The sequence below is a fragment of the Trachurus japonicus genome, chromosome 21, assembly GCF_045865225.1.
Source record: "Trachurus japonicus isolate A0001 chromosome 21, Traja_1.0".
In the NCBI taxonomy this organism is placed as follows: Eukaryota; Metazoa; Chordata; class Actinopteri; order Carangiformes; family Carangidae; genus Trachurus; species Trachurus japonicus.
In genome coordinates, this window is record NC_140927.1 from 33,866,287 (window position 1) to 33,885,229 (window position 18,943).

Genomic DNA, 18,943 nt, shown 5'->3' on the forward strand with positions numbered 1-18,943 from the left:
GTAACGCACTTTATGTTGGCCTAATCTCGCGTCTTCAACTCGTTCAGAACACTGCTGCACGATTTTTAACAGGCACGTCCAGGCGTGAACACATTACCCCTGTGCTGTCGTCTCTCCACTGGCTTCCTGTTTGTTTTAGAATTGATTTTAAACTTTTATTGTTTGTTTTTTACGCCATAAATGGCCTGGCTCCCTCCTACCTGTCAGAGATTTTAACTGACGGCGATCATGGCAGGGCCCTCCGTTCTTCTGGCCAGCTTCTGTTAGAGGTCCCAAGGTCGAGATACAAACAGTGGGGCGATCGCTCTTTTGCTGTTGCAGCTCCCAGGCTGTGGAACAGACTGCCACCCGACATTCGCACCATTACTGACCTCAGCCTTTTTAAATCGAAGCTAAAGACGCACTTTTTTAGATTAGCTTTTAACTCTGACTAGGGAAGTGCTGTTCTTATTATGTACCTATTTTGCCTGTTTTTATTTTGCTGTATGCACTTTTAGAGGGCCTTTAACACGCTGCAGCACTAGTAGCACTTTCTTGTGTCTTCTTGCAGCACTGTGGCACTTTCTTGTGTTTTCATGTATTGTTTTGATGTATTATCTTATTGCTTTGATGTAAAGCACTTTGGGTACCGCCCGGCTATTGGATGGATGGATGGATGGATGTCAGTCTTCAGTATCTTCTGGATGTTACAGACGTGGTCATGACATCACAGCATTGTCATGGCTCCACCCACTGAAACCAGGAAGTTAAACTCACCTCATATATCTGTGTGTGTGTGTGTGTAGGTGTGGCGCGGCCCCTGAGCCACCTGAGCTTCAACCTGTGTAAGTGGTGCGAGGGCTCCAGTCCCGTGTGCAAGGACAGCGTCTGCATGAGCAACTGCACCCTGTCGTCCTTCTGCACCGTCACCGAGGAGATCTGCATCGCTGTCTGGTGAGTGGACCGTGCCTGGCTGTGGGCGGGGCTTATGCTGCGTTCAAGACAACTCGGAAGTTGGAGAAAAACGAGCTCCGAGTTGTAAAAAATGAATTGAACAGGAAAAAATTGGAAATTACAAGTCGGAAACTCAGGTATCATTTCAGAGCTCCGACTTTCCGACTTGACGTCACGACAACATCAAAACATGGCGTCATGCCCTCGTCTTAAACGGTTAGAATTTAGACATTTTAAGTTATTTGTTGAGGTTTGAATGCATATTTTTTGTGTATTATTGCAGTAGCCGATATGAAATACGTTTATATTAAGCTGTGATTGTTGTATTGTGTGAAATTGTGTTCCTCGTATGTGACGGAAATAATGTTTAACTGTTATCAATGCCATAACATTATGTGCACTGAGCCACAATACGCCAAACTTCCTTCAGGTATCCATGTTTTTTCTCTTCCGAGTTCCTGCAGCGTGAACACAATGATGTCGGAAGTCGGAAATTTCCGAGTTGGGAATCCCGACCTCCGAGTTGTAATGAACGCACCATTAGACAGGAAGTTCATTTCTCTGATAGTTCTTCAATCGTTGTCTGTTTGGTTGAGAACAGAGCAGCTTCAGATGAAAGGCCGTTGTCTCTCCGTCCTTCCTGCCAAGGAGCTTCAGGACTTTTAGTGGTTAAAGGTCAAAGGTTAAAGGCATAGGCGGCGCTATCAATAGGCTAAGGGAAGCTTAGCTTCCCCTAGATTGTCACAGAAAATGAATCATCACAAATAATAAAATGAAAAAATAAAATAATGTTTTTTTTTTCGTTGTTGTTTTTAAATTATATTTTAGAAAGAGGTGGGAAATACATTAAAACACACATTTTTAAAGTATTATCTATGTCGATGGTTTATTTATTTTTTATTTCAGTGGTATTTGACTGGTTACCTGCGTCATTAAGTACACACGGCGTAGCTACAACGCGCAGCGTAGAAGCTTACCCCTTTGCCTCGCTATGCTAGTCACTGACAGTCCAGCGAAATTAAAAGAAAAAAGCCCGGTAAAACGGACATTAGAAGGTTTTTGAATATCAAAATTGACGAGTCCGAGAGTCCCATGAAGCAGCAGCAATGAAGCCGACCACGATGCTTCCACGACCGGCTGCCGCCTTCTCTCCTGCCACTGGCCTCCATGATGACACCGGCTGCCCCCCCCCGGATACCGGCCACTGCCCGCGAGTCACCGGTCTACCTCCGGACAGCCGCGCCCCCCCGAACACCTGCGCACACCCTCCTCCAGTCACTGGCCTAAGTTACGTCCAGACAGCAGCCCCGACCGCCCGGACACCTGCTGCCTCCCTCCTCCAGTCACCGGCCTACCTCTGGACACCTGTGTGAGCGCACATTCTCACAGCAGTTGCGCAACTGGATGAGGACAATGGCACAGCAGATACTGTCAACTCTGTTGCTTCTGTACATCGAGAGCGACAACTAAGAGGATTTAAACCTGAAGAAATAGTTGAAAAATATGACACAAACGCCCCGTGGCGTGCTGCTTAGGGTAAGAACATTGATTAGGTTAATTATGGGCCACTACAAAAGCAAAAAAAAAACAACAACAAAAAAACAAGTAGAGAATGAAAGGAATCATTCTGCTGCATCTCAGTTTGATGAACATCAAAACTATATAGGCTACAGTATATCTGCCTGGGTAAAGACTTTTTTTTCTTTTTCTTTTTTTTTTTTGTCCCGTAGCTTCCCCATTCCTTCTGCCCTAGCGCCGCCTATGGTTAAAGGTATAATGTGTAGGAATGAGGAAAGTTTGTCCATGGTCTGTGTTTTGATTAAGGGGGCAGTTGTGGGTCTGAGAAGTGAAGTCACTTCCTCGTTCAACAAACTGCAATCCCCTCGGCCGGCCAATCCAACATGGCGCTGTTCAGGCCGCCATATTGGAGTCACAAAAACGACTCCCCAAAACCAATGGGGGACGTCACGGATGCTATGGCCATGTTTTTACAGTCTATGGTTTTGATTCGTCTCCTGTCTCAGTGACAGAGTCTCCTCCTCTCTGTCCTCCTCTAACCTCCTCTGTCCTCTTCTAACCTCATCTCTGTCCTCTGTCCTTCTCTGTCCTCCTCTAACCTCCTCTGTCCTCCGCTCTGTCCTCTTCTAGCCTCATCTCTGTCCTCTGTCCTCTCTGTCTTCCTCTAATCTCCTCTAACCTCCTCTGTCCTCCTCTGTTCTGGGCTGAATCAATGAGAGAACAAATAAAATGCAACATGAAGCCAGAATGTCTCATAAAGATGCTTCAGACCTCCCACTGTGTCACAAACAAGACAAATGTCTTTCCTCTGGGTTGTTTTTTATGGTGGTTTTATGCTGAGGAGCTTCAGACCCTCGCCTCCTTCTCCTTCTCCTTCTCCTCCTCCTCCCTCTGCGTCGCTTTCTCCGGGAACAGAAACTTTCTGCTGATTCGTGCTTTTGTTTGGATAACAGCAGCGAGGCCGGGATCCCCCCTCGCTGCACCCCTCTCATTTCCTGTTCACGTCAGGCCAACCGACCCTCCCAGCGCTCTGCAGGAAACCAGTGATAAGAAGGAGTGACGGAGAGGAGGAGGAGGAGAAAACAGCAGTTTATTCAGGTCAAAGTTGACAAGTGATGATCAGGGAGCTGCTCAGACTGTTCACGAAACAAGAGAAGGGATCTTTAAACCTGGGTTCAAACCCACAACCGAGAGATGTTTATGTTTGTGTTAAAGCTCCATACAGTATAAAGGTAGATGTTTGTGTTAAAGCTCCATACAGTATAAAGGTAGATGTTTGTGTTAAAGCTCCATACAGTATAAAGGTAGATGTCCATGTGTAGTGTGATTATAAAGCAGCTCTAGGTTCTATATTAATACTGTGAAAGTATCAAAGCCTCAGTCCACAGAGAAATGCACACAGCCTGTATTCAGAAACTGAGCCTTAAAACCAGCCGTCAGGACTTCCTGTCACTTTGTGATGTCACAACAAAGCGCCGCACACATGTTTTTCACGATCACACAGAAAACAGTCTGAGGTTCACTGTAATCATGGTCTTGCTAACCACAGCGAGTCACTAGTATCCCTACACAGTCACTGTTGCCCTGAGTAACTGGCTCCGCCTCCTGCCCTCAGAGCCCGACCCTCCTTCACTGTCAGAGACGTTTTAAAGGGATAGTAGCATTTGTTGTGGGGTTGTATGATCTCCAAATAGCCCCTAAGTAGGGCTGGGTAAAAAAATCGATTTAATCGATTTTGGATCGATTTCATTTAAATTTTGTAGTATCGATTCACAGGGCGTGAGATCGATTTTTTTTTTTTTTTCAAACTTCACATACAGGTTCATATGAATACAATACAATACAAAGTATGCTGGTGCACGATATAATACATCCATGGTGCACACATGAGATTGATTTTCCTCCCCCAGTAGTCTCGTGCGTGATGAAGCCGCAGCGCACTGAGCGCAGTTACGTCAGGTTGACGTTCAAGCGCGCATACACAAAATGGCTGAGGCAGGTAAAACACCGCTCAGCAAGCCGTCCCATCTGAAGTCTGACGTCTGGAATCATTTCACATTTAAACCAACAAAGGACAACGAGCTGGATAAAACCAAGGTTGTATGCAAAATATGCCAAGCGGAGCTCAGTTATTGTAGAAATACTACAAACCTCAGAAGCCACTTGACGAGGTACCACACTACGCTAAGTACGTTAGCTTCCGACAACAAGCCGTCCGGGGCAAAACAAAAGAAGCTGAGGGACCTCTTAACATTACCACCCGAGTCTCCGCGGGCCGTAAAGATAACAGAGGCCATCGCAACGTTTGTTTGCAAAGATTTACGCCCGTACTCGGTAGTGGAAAATGAAGGCTTCAGGCGGCTGCTTCAGGTGCTCGAACCACACTACGTTATGGTGCAACGTAAACATCTGACTGAAACTGTTATCCCCATGATGTATACATGTGTGAAAGACGACATACGAATGAAAATGCAGTCAGCAGAAAGAGTCGCTATCACGTGTGACACCTGGACATCACTGTCAACGCAGTCCTACCTAACGGTGACATCTCACTACATTGACACGGAGTGGTGCCTCATGTCTCATGTGCTACAGACCACCGAGGTTCTCACAAGCCACACCGCTGTTAATTTAGCTGATATGTTGACGAGGGCCATACAGGAGTGGGGGCTGACCAGCAAAGACCCAGCAGTCGTGACGGACAACGCTGCAAATATGGTGCGTGCGGTGGACATAATGCAGCTGATGCACATCGGGTGCTTCGCGCACACACTGAACTTAGCATCACAAGCAGGTCTAAAAATCCCAGCCGTGTCACGTCTGCTTGCTCGAGTGAGGCGTATAGCAACGTTCTTTCACCGGAGTACGACGGCAAACCACATACTAAAAGAAAAACAGAAGCTGCTTCAACTGCCAGCGCATAAGCTAACACTAGACGTCGTGACTAGGTGGAATAGCGCACTGGAGATGCTGGAGCGCTTTTTAGAACAACAGCCAGCTATCTCTGCAACTCTCCTTTCACAAGACGTGCGTAGGAATGAAAAAGATCTGTGCACGTTAACAGAAGAAGATGTAACGATTGCCGAAGATTTGGTGCGGACCTTGAAACCAATGAAAGAAGCTACACTGGCAATGTCAGAGGACAAGCAACCAACACTGTCCGTCATCGCACCACTTCTCGCCCTGCTGCAGGAAGCCTTGACCCCCAGCCAGGAAGATTCCACCGTGGTGAGGGACTTAAAGGCTGCTGTAAAGAACAACTTGAGGACAAGGTATGCTAAGCTCTCTCTCTCTTTTTCTCTCTCTCTCTCTCTCTCTCTCTGTGTTTGTGTGTGTGTATGTGTGTATGCAATAGTCAGTGGTAGGCCAAATCAAAACATTACAAAAGCAAAGTTTTGTATTTACATGTACATTTTCTTCTCATTTTACTGATCTTGTAGCAGTTAATAATTTATCATCCTTTTTGTTTGTGTGTGTGAGATTGTATATTGTATCAATGCCATGTTTATCCTCATACTGTGATGAAAAAAATAATTTGTGAAATGTCTTAAAGATATGATGCAAAGAAGGAGACATTGTATGCAGCGACAGCGCTGGACCCTCGCTTTAAGGCCCTACCATCCCTGTCTGCTGAAGAGCAAGATGATACCTTCTCCAAACTGCAGGCTGAGGCTGCCACTGCTGCACCTGATGTAAGTATTTAAAATGAATAAATAAATACATTATTTTCAATCAATTAAAAGATTCTCTATTGGATTATGGAACATTATATAATTTAAAAGAGTTCATAAATGAGTTTCAATCAATTAAAATATTCTCTATTGGATTTTAGGAATATTATATACCGTAATTTAAAAGAGTTCATAAATGATTTTAAATCTATTTATTTATTTCTGTATTTTTCTTTTTTCTGTCTTATTCAACAGCAAGATACTGATGGTAATGATGCTGATGAAGGAACTGAGGAGATGGGGGAAGCGACTTTGCCCAAGAAGCCCAAGAAATCCAGCACCTTGGAGTCCCTCCTTGGGGCAGTCTACTCGCCACCAGTAAAGGGAGATGGACAGAAAACTCCAGCAAAGAGGGCTGAAGATGAAATCAGAAGATACAGGGCAGAACAACCTGCTGGGCTGAATGAAAGCCCTCTGACCTGGTGGAGGGCAAAAGAAAAAGAGTATCCACTGTTGGCTCGCCTGGCAAAGCACTACCTCTCAGTCCCAGGGACCAGTGTTGCGTCGGAGAGGGTGTTTTCCACTGCGGGTGATATTGTCACTGCCAAAAGGAGCTGCATCACCCCAGAACACGTCAATGAGCTCATTTTTCTCAACAAGAATCTCTCAGTCTCTAAGTGAGACAGTTTAAGTTAACTGTCTTTTAGTTTTGTTGAAATTATTTTTTCACTTAAACAATGCAATTTGCTGCAATTTGCAGTACACTTTCAATTGCACTTTAGAGATTTACAGTAAGACAGTTTTGTTTACAGTTAACAAGTGTGAACTGTCAAATTTACAAAGTAACAGGACTTGACTTGAGAGAGGTTAATTGTACTTTTAGTTTTGTTAATATTATTTTGCACTTAAACAATGCCTTTATGCAATTTGTTGTTCAAGTACTGTCACTTGCACTATTGAAACTTGACAGTTTTGTTTACAGTTAATATGAACTGTCAAATTTAATTCAAGTCTGCACTTTAAACCTGAAGAGAAAAAATAAAGTCATGTGTATTTTGCAACACAGTTGAGCCATTTTCATTATTTAAGAGCAGATTGAATCGATTCGAATCGATTCGAATAGAATCGAATCGAATCGAATCGAATCGTGATTAATCGATTTAAAACCTTAAGAATCGAAATCGAATCGATTTAGGAAATTGGCCATGATACCCAGCCCTACCCCTAAGTACTTTAATTGCAGTAGAAGACTCTCTGCACTCCTCCCGTTAGCAATGCCAGCCCATAATAGCCCTGCCCAGAGATTTACAACATACAGTGTTGTGAACAGACCCAAAGAAACGGCCTATTTTCACGGCCTAAAAGAGGTTTTACCTGAAAAAAAAAACACAGTTCCATTGTTCACTATAATACAATTTTTTCCAGCCCTTCAAACTGCAGGAAAAACGCAGTTTTTATTTGGACCTAACCAACTTTTTTTTTCAGGTAAAACCTCTTTTAGGCCGTGAAAATCGGCCGTTTCTTTGGGTCTGTTCACAACACTGTATGTTGTAAATCTTGGGCAGGGCTATTATGGGCTGGCATTGCTAACGGGAGGAGTGCAGAGAGTCTTCTACTGCAATTAAAGTACTTAGGGGCTATTTGTAGATCATACAACCACACTTTTTAAAAAATGCTACTATCCCTTTAAACTCAGACCACATGTGTTTCATTAGTTTCACCGATCACCGTGTTTGTGTTTCTCCTCTTTCTCAGGAGGAAAACCAACGACACAATGACAGTACACACGATGTGCCATCATCCAGCTCTGCCTCTCGAGGGCGTCGACCCCGGCCTGCTGCTGAACTTCACCTCCAGAGAGTGTCACATGGTCCCACAGCCGGCAGACGACGGAGCCATGATGGTCTGTGGTTGCCACGGAGAACACGAGTGTAACGACAAACTGATCTTCAACAAGGGAGCTAATGGTGAGGGGATGGATGATGGATGGATGGATGAATATGGATGGATGCTTAGGTGGATGGATGAATGGATGGATGGTTTAATAGATGGATGGAAGGATGGTGGTTGAATGGATTTACGGATGATGGATGGATAGATGGATGGGTGGATGGATGGATGCTTATGGATGGATGATGGATGGATAGATGGATGGGTGGATGGATGGATGGATGCTTGGATGGATGGATGAATGGATGGATGCTTTGATGGATGGATGGATGGATGGATGGATGGATGGATGGATGGATGGATGAATAGTTGGATGGATGGATGGATGAATAGATGGATGGGTGGATGGATGGATGGATGGATGCTTGGATGGATGGATGAATGGATGGATGCTTTGATGGATGGATGGATGGATGGATGGATGGATGGATGGATGGATAGATGGATGGATGGATGAATATGGATGGATGGTTTGATGGATGGATGGATGAATGGATGGATGGTTGAATGGGTGAATGGTTTAATGGATGGATGATGGATGGATGGATGGATGAATATGGATGGATGCTTAGATGGATGAATGGATAGATGGTTTATAATAGATGGATGGAAGGATGGTGGTTGAATGGATGGATGGATGGTTGATTGGGTTAATGGATGGATGATAGTTGGATGGATGGATGGATGGATGGATGGGTGAATGGTTTAATGGATGGATGGATGGATGATGGTTGAATGGATGGATGGATGAATATGGATGGATGCTTAGGTGGATGGATGGTTTGGTGGATGGATGAATGGATGGATGGTTTAATAGATGGATGGAAGGATTGTGGTTGAATGGATGGATGGATGGATGGATGGACGGACAGATGGATGGATGGATGAATGGGTTAATGGATGGATGGATGAATGAATGAATGGCTGAATGGGTTAATGGATGGATGGATGGATGAATGAATGAATGGCTGAATGGGTGAATGGTTTGATGGATGGGTGGTTTGATGGGTGGATGATGGTTGAATGAATGGATGGATGGATGAATGGTTTAATGAAAGAATGGATGGATGGATGGATGGATGGATGGATGGATGGATGGATGGATGGATGAATGGTTTAATAGATGGATGGAAGGATGGTGGATGGATGGATGGATGGATGGATGGATGGATGAATGGTTTAATAGATGGATGGAAGGATGGTGGTTGAATGGATGGATGGATGGATGGACGGACAGATGGATGGATGAATGGGTTAATGGATGGATGGATGAATGAATGAATGGCTGAATGGGTTAATGGATGGATGGATGAATTATTGGATGGCTGAATGGGTGAATGGTTTGATGGATGGATGGTTTGATGGGTGGATGATGGTTGAATGAATGGATGGATGGATGAATGGTTTAATGAAAGAATGGATGGATGGATTGATGGATGGATGATGGTAGAATGGATGGATGGATGGATGGATGGATGGGTTAATGGATGGATGGACAGATGGATGGATGGATGAATGAATGGATGGATGAATGGATGGATGGATGGATGGATGATGGTTGAATGGATGGATGGATGGATGGATGGGTTAATGGATGGATGGACAGATGGATGGATGGATGGATGGATGGATGGATGGATGGATGGATGGATGGATGATGGTTGAATGGATGGATGGATGATGGTTGAATGGATGGATGTCAGTATCTTCAGTATCTTCAGTATCTCCTCTCCGGTGCCTCAGGCTTCTTCAAGCTGCAGAGTAAAGACGTGATCCCGGTGGTGGTCGTCAGCTTGGTGCCTCCCATCCTCGTGGCTGTCATCGCCGCCACCGCCTTCTACTTCTACCGTACGCACCGTTCAGACAAACCCGGCCCGCCGGCACGCCCCGACTGGCCCACCAAGCGCACCCCGGAGCTCTACCAGGCTCTGGATCTGCCCTGTGGAGGCCTGGGGGTGGACGGCCGAGGAGGAGGAGGAGGAGTGATGGGTCCTGGATGTCAAAGGGAGGAGGACTCTAAAGGTCTTTGCACACTGACTCCGTTTTTTTCGCATTGGTTTTTCGTATCTGTTAGAGCTGGGCGGTATGACCAAAAATGTATATCACGGTATTTTTCATAATTATATCGGTTTCACGGTATTTGACGGTATTTTTTTTTTCATGCATGACTGGGTGTTAACCCCATTTTCTAATAATTTAGAGAATAATTACTGCAGTAAATTGGCTTAGAATGACCTATTTTACTGTCACGAGGAGTGAATATTGTCGAAGAACATTAGTAGCCAGACTAGTATTAACACAGGTTTGAATGGTCCCACAAAATGCTGCTGTTCACAAAGAGGTGGCAGTGGCACTCATAACTGTATTGAGGTGAAGGAATCAGAATGTATGACTGTTGCAGTCAAAATACAGAAGCCTTTATTAATATAATACCGACTAAACAAAAATCAACTTGACTACATATAAAGATTTTTGCACGTGAGAATAATCATCAATCTAAAATGCTATCTAATAAATATCTGTTCTCAAAAGGAATTCATGACATCAAATAAACATTTCTTCACACACAAAAAAAGTCCAGACAGTAGGGCTACTGCTTTGAAAGTCAGTTGTCCTGCAACACGGTGGCATGAGGGGACTGTGCTCAATCAGAGGTGTGGCTTCAGATCATAACAACAGGTTGAGAGCCAGAGGACTTCTCTCTGTCTGTGTTAACTGAGGCAGTGAAACACACCTGCATTAGCGGCCTTGACTTTATGAAGTTGATCACTTTGATGCTGTCGTTTAAAATCTCATGTAACACCAACCTGAATTCATAAAGTTTCCTCATGAAGCAGTCAGGAGGCTCACCGACATGACGTGCATTTTGTGTTGAGATGCGTCTGGAGATGAGCCAGCTTCATGCCACTGTTTGCTAACTTCTCCACACAGAAGAAAAAACAAACACGATGGCTCGAGTGGGTTGCAACTCGTGGATGTGAATCCCTTCATCACAAATTTGTCTGAATATTGTCGGGATTTTACCGGCGCTGGTTTCGCCGTTTATTTTTATTTTTTATTTTTTTATCACTTATCCCTCCGTGGTTTAGCAGCGCTGCTGCTGCTTCACGTCAACCCCGACTCCGGGTTAAACCATCTGGTGTGGGGGGACTCGGTGAAGTAAAAAAAAAAACATTTACAGATTATGGTTGTTTGATCAGCGTGAGATTTGTTTTTTAAAAGCCGAAGTAGTTCCTCTGTGGCTGTGACATTTTCTCCGTACATGTTATTCACCAGCTCAACCCAGGCATGCAGCTTGTTTGGTACAACTGCAAAACAGTCCCCCTCTCAAACAATGTCCCGCGGCGCGACGTTCCGCCGCTCTGTGTTCCCAACGTTTTGTACGCTACACACTCACCGGTATTGGGGTATAATAATAATAATAATTCATATCATAAAAAAAAAAATCACCGGTATTCGGTAGGCTATGAACCGGTATACCGCCCAGCACTAGTATCCGTCATCCGACAAAAAACGTTACACACAGGCTCCTTGCACACTGAGTCCGTTGCGTTTTATTCGCATGCGTTTTTATTTTGTGTTCCAAATTTCGGAGAGGGAGACAAAAATCGTCACGCAGTGATGCACTTTGTGGTTCTCTCACTTGTTGAGAAATAAAAGAGAAAAATTGTCCATCCTGAGAGGAGCCAGTAGAGGATCTGCTGCTTGTTATGAACAGTTTATTTCAGGATATCAGTGGTCCAGTTTGAAAGATATTGATTATTAGCTCACACAGTAAACAGAAGACGGTCAATTTCCATGATCCTGAACAGGGGCTGGCGCACGCACACACACAGACACACACACACACAGACACACGTGAACAGCGGCTGGCGCACGCACGCACACAGACACACACACCCACTCAGCGGTGATCCCCCCTCCCACTCTCCCTCTCCAGCCTCTAAACTCTGATGTGATTGGTCAAAAGGCTTTTCACGGATGCAAAAAACGCATTAAATCGAACCTGTTCCGAAAACTTTAATGACGGACGAAAGTTTCGGACTCGGTGTGTAAACATGATCGATACAACATGAGGTCAAATTTATTTTTCGACGTGCGGCAATTTCGGACGGAAAAAACGGACTCAGTGTGCAAAGGCCTTAACGCTAACGCCGAATTATGTTATACAACAAAGAAACATGGTTAGTGCACGTTTTTTTTTTTACCTAACTGTGTTAACTTAATAAATCCCACCGCACGGGGTGTGCTTGACCGGCGAGACAGTGTCACACTCAGCTCCGACGCAATTTCTGTCTTTTCACGTGTTTATTTATCTTCATTAGCAACTCCACACATGCTTTTCTCTTGGCACTTAGACAGTGATTGTGCCGTCGGTAGAAACAGTAGTATCAGCAGGTAATCAACTGGAAAACACAAACAACATTACTACCTTAATGGTCATTTATGATATTTAACACAAGTTGCATCACTTTATACACATCTCACCAGCTCAGCTTCACCGGTCAAACTGAGTCACAGTAATGATAACCACCGAAGAAGAAACACTAGGTGTAATGTCGCCGCTAGAGGGCGCTATGAACTCCCAATAATGTAAAATAGCAGGAGACAAAATAACATGTCTGAAAAATAGAAAAACTCCACACAGTTAGTTTTAAAATGAAATTAAGAGATTATTATTTTTATCGCAATTTTGACCATTAGTGGCCTATATTTGTAAATTGGGTCCTGGTATCCTTGTTGTGTGGTGATTCAATGTAGGAGCGGGTAACATATGTTAAGTGTTTGTCTTGGATGTTTTGTTTTGTATGTGTATGTATAGGACGAATCGCCTTGTTGTTTACAACTACTTCCGGGTAGAAAACCAGCATGAGAACAATAGTGACGGACGAGAGTTTCACTATATCAAATTTTTCATGTTACTATATCGCCGTTTAGACTAATCTGATGTTTGTAAAGTCTATAAAACCAATGATTGGACAAACATTACTATTTATGTGTGCACATTTTTGTAATTAGTCATGGCTATCATAGATTAGCCGAGCTAACGGTTAGCTAGCTGTTTAACTTTAATAACTCAGTGACTCAATAAACGCTCCATAAAAAAATATTTTCTCCAGCGGATATCTGAGTTCCAACATGACTGAGCTAACTGGAGTAGTTTCATGTCGTGTCCCACAACGGGAGGGTTTTAACAGCTGACGTCCTGCTGTTAGCTTAGCTACCGCCGTTAGCTTAGCTACTGCGGTTAGCTTAGCTACCGCCGTCAGCTTAGCTACTGCGGTTAGCTTAGCTACCGTTAGCTGTCCCTGTCAGCTGCAGCCACTGATGCTTTCTAGACACCGTGATTCCCCCAAACTGAATAAATACAACACATAGCAACACAAAACACACACACAGAAATAGTAATGTTTCTTCAATCATTTCAGATTTGTCTTAACGGTGATAGGGTGTGAAAAATATGATATATAGCTAAACTCTGGTTAGTTAGTATTGATCTCATTCACATTACGTGCTGGTTTTCTACCCGGAAGTAGAATGTAAACGGTCTATTCGGTCTATTGAGTATGTGTTTTCTGTATGTATTTTTTGTTTTATGTATTAATGTGTTGCGTGTTAATAGTTTGTATTTGTCATTTATTATGATGAAAAGACCCCAGGAAGAATAGCTGCTGCGTGGTGGCAAAAGCTAATGGGGATCTAAATAAACTAAACAAAGGTGTCATCTCTCAACAATGACATCATTACAGATTGGAGAGGACAAATGTCTGAACCTCTGCCCATCAAGCTGGAGGCCCTGGTGGGGAAGGGGCGCTTCGCCGAGGTGTGGAGAGCTCGCCTCCTTCAGGGCGACAAAGGCGGAGTCAACAGTTACGAGACCGTGGCGGTGAAGGTGTTCCCGGCGGTGGAGTATGCCTCGTGGAGAAACGAGTGCTCCATCTTCTCAGATCCCAAACTGGAGCATGAAAACGTGGTGCAGTTCCTGGCAGCGGAGGAGAGGGGTCCGCCCGGCCACGCCCTCGGGACGTACTGGCTGGTTTTGGCCTATCACAGCCTGGGGAACCTGCAGGACTTCCTCACAACAAACATGCTGAGCTGGGAGGAGCTTGTTGCCATGGCAGGCAGCATTGCTAAAGGGCTAGCTCATCTCCACAGCGACACGACACCCATCGGGATACCAAAGGTAAACAACCACCAAACAAGCACCATCTCTGCAAATCCAGAGCTGTGTCTCAATTTGAATACTTACTACACTGTCAATTCTCAACGTGGGGTCCGGGGACCCCTAGGGGTCCTTGAGAGATCTGAAGGGGGTCCCCAATTTATTTCTTGAAAATTTACCACTTTTTTCTCGAAGTTTTTATTTCATTTTTTTTTTTTTTTACCACTTTTTCTAGAAAATTTTTACTTTCTTATTTTGAATTTTTTTTTTTACGAGAAATTGTACCACTTTTTTCTAGAAGTTTCTTTTTTTTTTATTTTACCACTTTTTCTAGATTTTTTAAAAACTTTTTTGTTTTTATTTTGAACATTTTTTACGAGAAATTTTACCACTTTTTTTTACCACTTTTTTTAAAAGAAATATATATATATATATACCTATTAAATACAACCAACTGCCACCTCCTTCAGTCACTTGAAACATGACTGCAGCTTTCAGCCAGGAGAAGATGTCATCAGGTGGCGTCCAACTGTCATTGGGCGTTTCAACCCTCAACCACAACGCCCTCCAGTTGGCGGGTCGGCAGTGATGGCCAGTCACTGCCCATCTTCTCCTGGCCCCCAACTTAACTCCTCCCTCCTACTCCAAACCCAGCAAGAGGCTCTCTCAGCTGCCTCCCCCAACCTACGGGCGGCTGTCTTCCTCTCCCTTCCTGCTATCCCCAGAGCCGTGAGTGTCTTCCACACGGACTGTGCAGGGAAGCCCCTGCACCCAACCTCGACTGGGAATAGCCAGGCCTGCCATCCTTTGTCCCTGCATTGTTGAACCAGGTCCTGGTACTTTGTGGCTTTTCTCTCTGAGGCCTCAACACATCCGTCTTCCCAAGAGACCGTCAGTTCAATCAGGATGATCTCCTTGGCTTCCTCAGAAACAGATGACTATGTCGGGCCTCAGGGAGGTTTGGACAACCTGGGGAAAATGTAGTTTCTTTCCCAGGTCCACCCTCATCTCCCATGATGGTGCCGTCTGCAGGAGGCCCTTCTTATATATATATATATATATATATATATATTTTTTTTTTACTTTTTTTTGAGAATTTTAACCACTTCTTCCTAGAAATGTTTAAATGTTTTTGGAGAAATTGAACCACTTTTTTCCAGAAATTTTCCTATAATATTTCCAAAAATTCACGCCATTGGCCCTAATTTAAAAGTATAAAAAAGTAATGTTCTTCAGTCTCAGAACAAATATTTGTGTATTTCTGGTGTTAACTTCTAAATTTGGTCCAATGGGGGTCCGTGGTCTAATTTGTGTCAATTTAGGGTCCTTGATGTACAAAAGGTTGAGAACCACTGATCTAGTATACTATCTACACTATGTACTTACTTCTTTAGTACGCAAAATTCGGCCGTTAGTGTTGTCTCAAATCTGGAATACTGTCGTTCATTGAAGGTGGGAAGTGTCTGTCGTTCCACACTCCACTTTTTGCCTGGTACAAGTGCACCATCCAGGTTCTTACAGGACACTGTGTTTTGACATACTTGTCAGCAGAGATGGACAGAGTACTCAACCCCAGTACTTGAGTAAGAGTACAAATACTACTGGTCAAAATTTACTCCGTTACAAGTAAAAGTAGCTCAGTCGACATGTTACTCGAGTAAGAGTAAAAAAGTACTTGCTTTTAAAGGTACTTAAGTATCCAAAAGTACATGCTTTTAAATTTACTTAAAGTCAAAGTCAAAGTCAGAGTAAATGTCTTATTCTTCACATCAATGAATGACTCTAATTGTTTCTAAATGAATGTAAGGAGCTTTTAACTCTTGTTAGTGAGAATGAACTCTTTGAAAGCAGCTGCACTGATGTGCTGCTTTTAGGGGTTAGGGTTTCCTTCTCTGACAAACACAGCTTGTGTCCAATAGGATTTTAGAAAAAAAAGAGCAGACCTGAAAGTAACCAGTACTTTTCAGCACTTCCTAGAAATTAACTCGAGTAAAAGTAAAAATATTTGTCTTGGAAATGTATTCAAGTAAGAGTAATAAGTACCAAATAAATCTAATACTCAAGTAAAGTACAAATCTTCTGGATGTACTTAAGTAAATTTACTCCGTTACTGTCCACCACTGCTTGTCAGTGTGAACACACTTACACACTCCAAATAGTTTGTGCAAGTTAAAGTAAAGAAGTATTGGAACTGAGACACGGCACAGGTTTTCATCACGTCTCTTGTAACGATGCTGATGTAGATCCGCTTCAGGTCCGGTAGTCTCATCTCAGGATGGATTTGAGCTTGTTGACAGGGCTTGTTGCTGGTTGTGTGTGTTGCTGCAGGTGCCCGTTGCCCATCGGGACCTGAAGAGCAGCAACATTGTGGTGAAGAGCAGGAAGGAGTGCGCTCTCTGTGACTTTGGTCTGGCCTTGAGATTGGATCTCTCCCTCACTGTGGACGACTTCGCCAACAGTGGACAGGTAAACTGCTCAGGTCGGTCGGTCTGAAGAACTTCAGTGTGACTTTGATGTTGTCATTTTGACTAAACCCTCCTGTTTTGCCCAGTCCAGGTGGGGACAGCTCGCTACATGGCTCCTGAGGTGCTAGAGTCCAGGGTGAACCTGGAGGACCTCGAGGCCTTCAAACAGATGGACGTTTACTCCATGGCTCTGGTCTTGTGGGAGATGGCCTCCCGCTGCCACGCCATCGGAAGTAGGAGCATTTCTGTTGTTGCTGTAAAAATATTTTTGGAGCAAAGGACGATCATATCCACCACTTTATTTTCCCATGATCCATTGCGTCACACCACAACGGAAGTCGGTTTTAGTAGCATTCCAGCGAGCGGCTAACTGGTAGCGTTAGCGGCTAACATACATAACTGGTAGCGTTAGCCACCGATGGGGGCTCCGGGCTGCCAAAACCGTTTTGACTAAATCTGATGTTTGTTAAGTCTATAAAACGAATTATTGAACAAACATTACTATTTCTGTGTGCACGTTTTTGTAATTAGTCATGGTTGTCGTAGTTGTTAGCTTTGCTGCTGCTGACAGCTAACAGCAGCAGCAAACTAACAGCAGGACGTCAGCTGTTAAAACCCTCCCGTTGTCGCACACGACATGAAACTACTCCAGTTAGCTCAGTCATGTTGTAACTAAGATATCCCCTGGAAAATTTTTTTTTTTCATGGACCGTTTATTGAGTTATTTAAGACACTGCTAAACCCCTTAGCCCAGCTAATCTAAAATGTTTGTTCAACAATTCGTTTTATAGACTTCATAAACATCAGAGTAGTCACAACGGTGATATAGTGACGTGAAAATGTGACATAAAGCTAAAACCTCGTCCGTATTGTTCTCATTAAAATTATGTGATGACTATAAATAAAGTCATCACGGCCAATGTCTATCAACCAGTCTATGCTATCAACAATACAGTAACGGTGGAATGGAGTGTCATGCAGCGGCGCCGGATTCATTTTAGAGGTGGGGGGGCCATGGAGTTTGGGTTGTTACGGGGCATAGATTTACACACACACACACACTGTCGGTCGGTGCAATAGTCATATTGTAGCGTCCGGCCGTTATGCGTAATACCAGCATAATGCGTAAGACCCCCCCCCCCCCTGCCAGCGTCTCCCAGACCATACCGTAACTTCTCAAAAAAAAAAAAAAAAGCTGTGTATTCCGGTCTCCTGTGCTGGTCTGGCTGCATGTTTGAGCAAATAAAATGTTGTGAACACCTCTTAAAGAGCCCGTTTGAGCAGTTTCTATAAACTGCTAGGTTCTCAAAGACTCGACCCGGTCCGATCCAGGTGTTGAAGCCTGGACTTGATGCAGCCGGACTCACGAGCAGTCTCTCAGCTGGACCACGGCAAAAATAAAAAATAAAAGAACCCCGTGGTTGGACCTGACCCAATTTTTAATCAGAATTTTAATAATAGAAAACATTATTTGTGAATTTGAGATCTCTAAAATATTAGTAATGTTACGTTTACCATGCATTTAGTTTTTCTGTAGGTAAATTAATCATCATGGATCAAGCAGAAAATCAGCCTTCGTAAAAGCCGAAGTAACAGTTTATGAGCACTCAGGTCTGTGGCGCATCAGTCTACAGCGGCTACTTTTCACCTTTTCAGCTGCATTCAAGTGGGGCACCATATGGCCGGAGAGACTTGAATTGGGACTATTTACTGGGCTGCACTACAGACAGAGTAGCATTAGATTTGATTTAAAATGAAAGATTCTTCTGTGTTTTACTGGTTTATTTCATTTGATGTGGGTGGGACCGGTGGGATTATTGAAACCGGGATAGCGGCCTATGGAGATCAGCGACCGGTAGAGCAGGGCAGGGCCGTAAAGTGGGGGGGCCAATGGCCCCTTGGCCCCCCCCATTCCGGCGCCATTGGTGTCATGGCGACACCCAGCGTCATTCTCCGGAAAGTGGTGGATAGTGTGTATTTGTAAATGTAACATGTTTCTTTGTGTGTGTGTGGTGCAGAGGTGGAGAGCTACGAGCCGGCCTTTGGCTCCAAGGTGTGTGAGCAGCCCTGTGTGGACAGTATGAGGGACTTGGTGCTGAGGGACCGCGGCCGTCCTGACATCCCCTCGGCCTGGACACAGCATCAGGTCAGACACTTAAACAGCTGCATCACTTATCATTATGTTAAAATCACTTTTGCAATTGTGCGTTATATTTGGGTCAACAATATAAAGTTATGTAAAT

General features: G+C 44.0%; 2 protein-coding genes across 2 annotated transcripts in view; both read left to right on the forward strand.

Annotated features, from left to right (window-relative positions):
- The window catches only part of tgfbr2l (transforming growth factor beta receptor-like), a 35,077-nt gene that overhangs the window by 15,292 nt on the left and 842 nt on the right, over positions 1-18,943 (forward strand). The window contains exons 2-8 of the mRNA XM_085765082.1: positions 786-933; positions 7,878-8,089; positions 9,816-10,089; positions 13,785-14,256; positions 16,564-16,701; positions 16,792-16,933; positions 18,719-18,903. Of these exons, the coding sequence (XP_085621208.1) occupies positions 786-933; positions 7,878-8,089; positions 9,816-10,089; positions 13,785-14,256; positions 16,564-16,701; positions 16,792-16,933; positions 18,719-18,903 (1,571 nt within the window). The remainder of the gene's footprint in view (positions 1-785; positions 934-7,877; positions 8,090-9,815; positions 10,090-13,784; positions 14,257-16,563; positions 16,702-16,791; positions 16,934-18,718; positions 18,904-18,943) is intronic.
- Positions 4,885-6,803, forward strand: LOC146965661 (E3 SUMO-protein ligase ZBED1-like). Its single transcript, XM_085766346.1, has 3 exons — positions 4,885-5,723; positions 6,005-6,143; positions 6,378-6,803. Exons 1-3 carry the CDS (start codon positions 4,885-4,887, stop codon positions 6,801-6,803), a joined length of 1,404 nt encoding a protein of 467 aa, XP_085622472.1.

What these genes read in the sequence shown, in the direction of transcription:
- LOC146965661 (XM_085766346.1), top strand. Translation starts at nt 4,885, where the DNA reads ATGTATACATGTGTGAAAGACGACATACGAATGAAAATGCAGTCAGCA. An exon ending in AAGAACAACTTGAGGACAAG is followed by an intron (nt 5,724 to 6,004) that starts GTATGCTAAGCT and finishes AATGTCTTAAAG; the next exon opens with ATATGATGCAAAGAAGGAGA. An exon ending in CTGCCACTGCTGCACCTGAT is followed by an intron (nt 6,144 to 6,377) that starts GTAAGTATTTAA and finishes CTTATTCAACAG; the next exon opens with CAAGATACTGATGGTAATGA.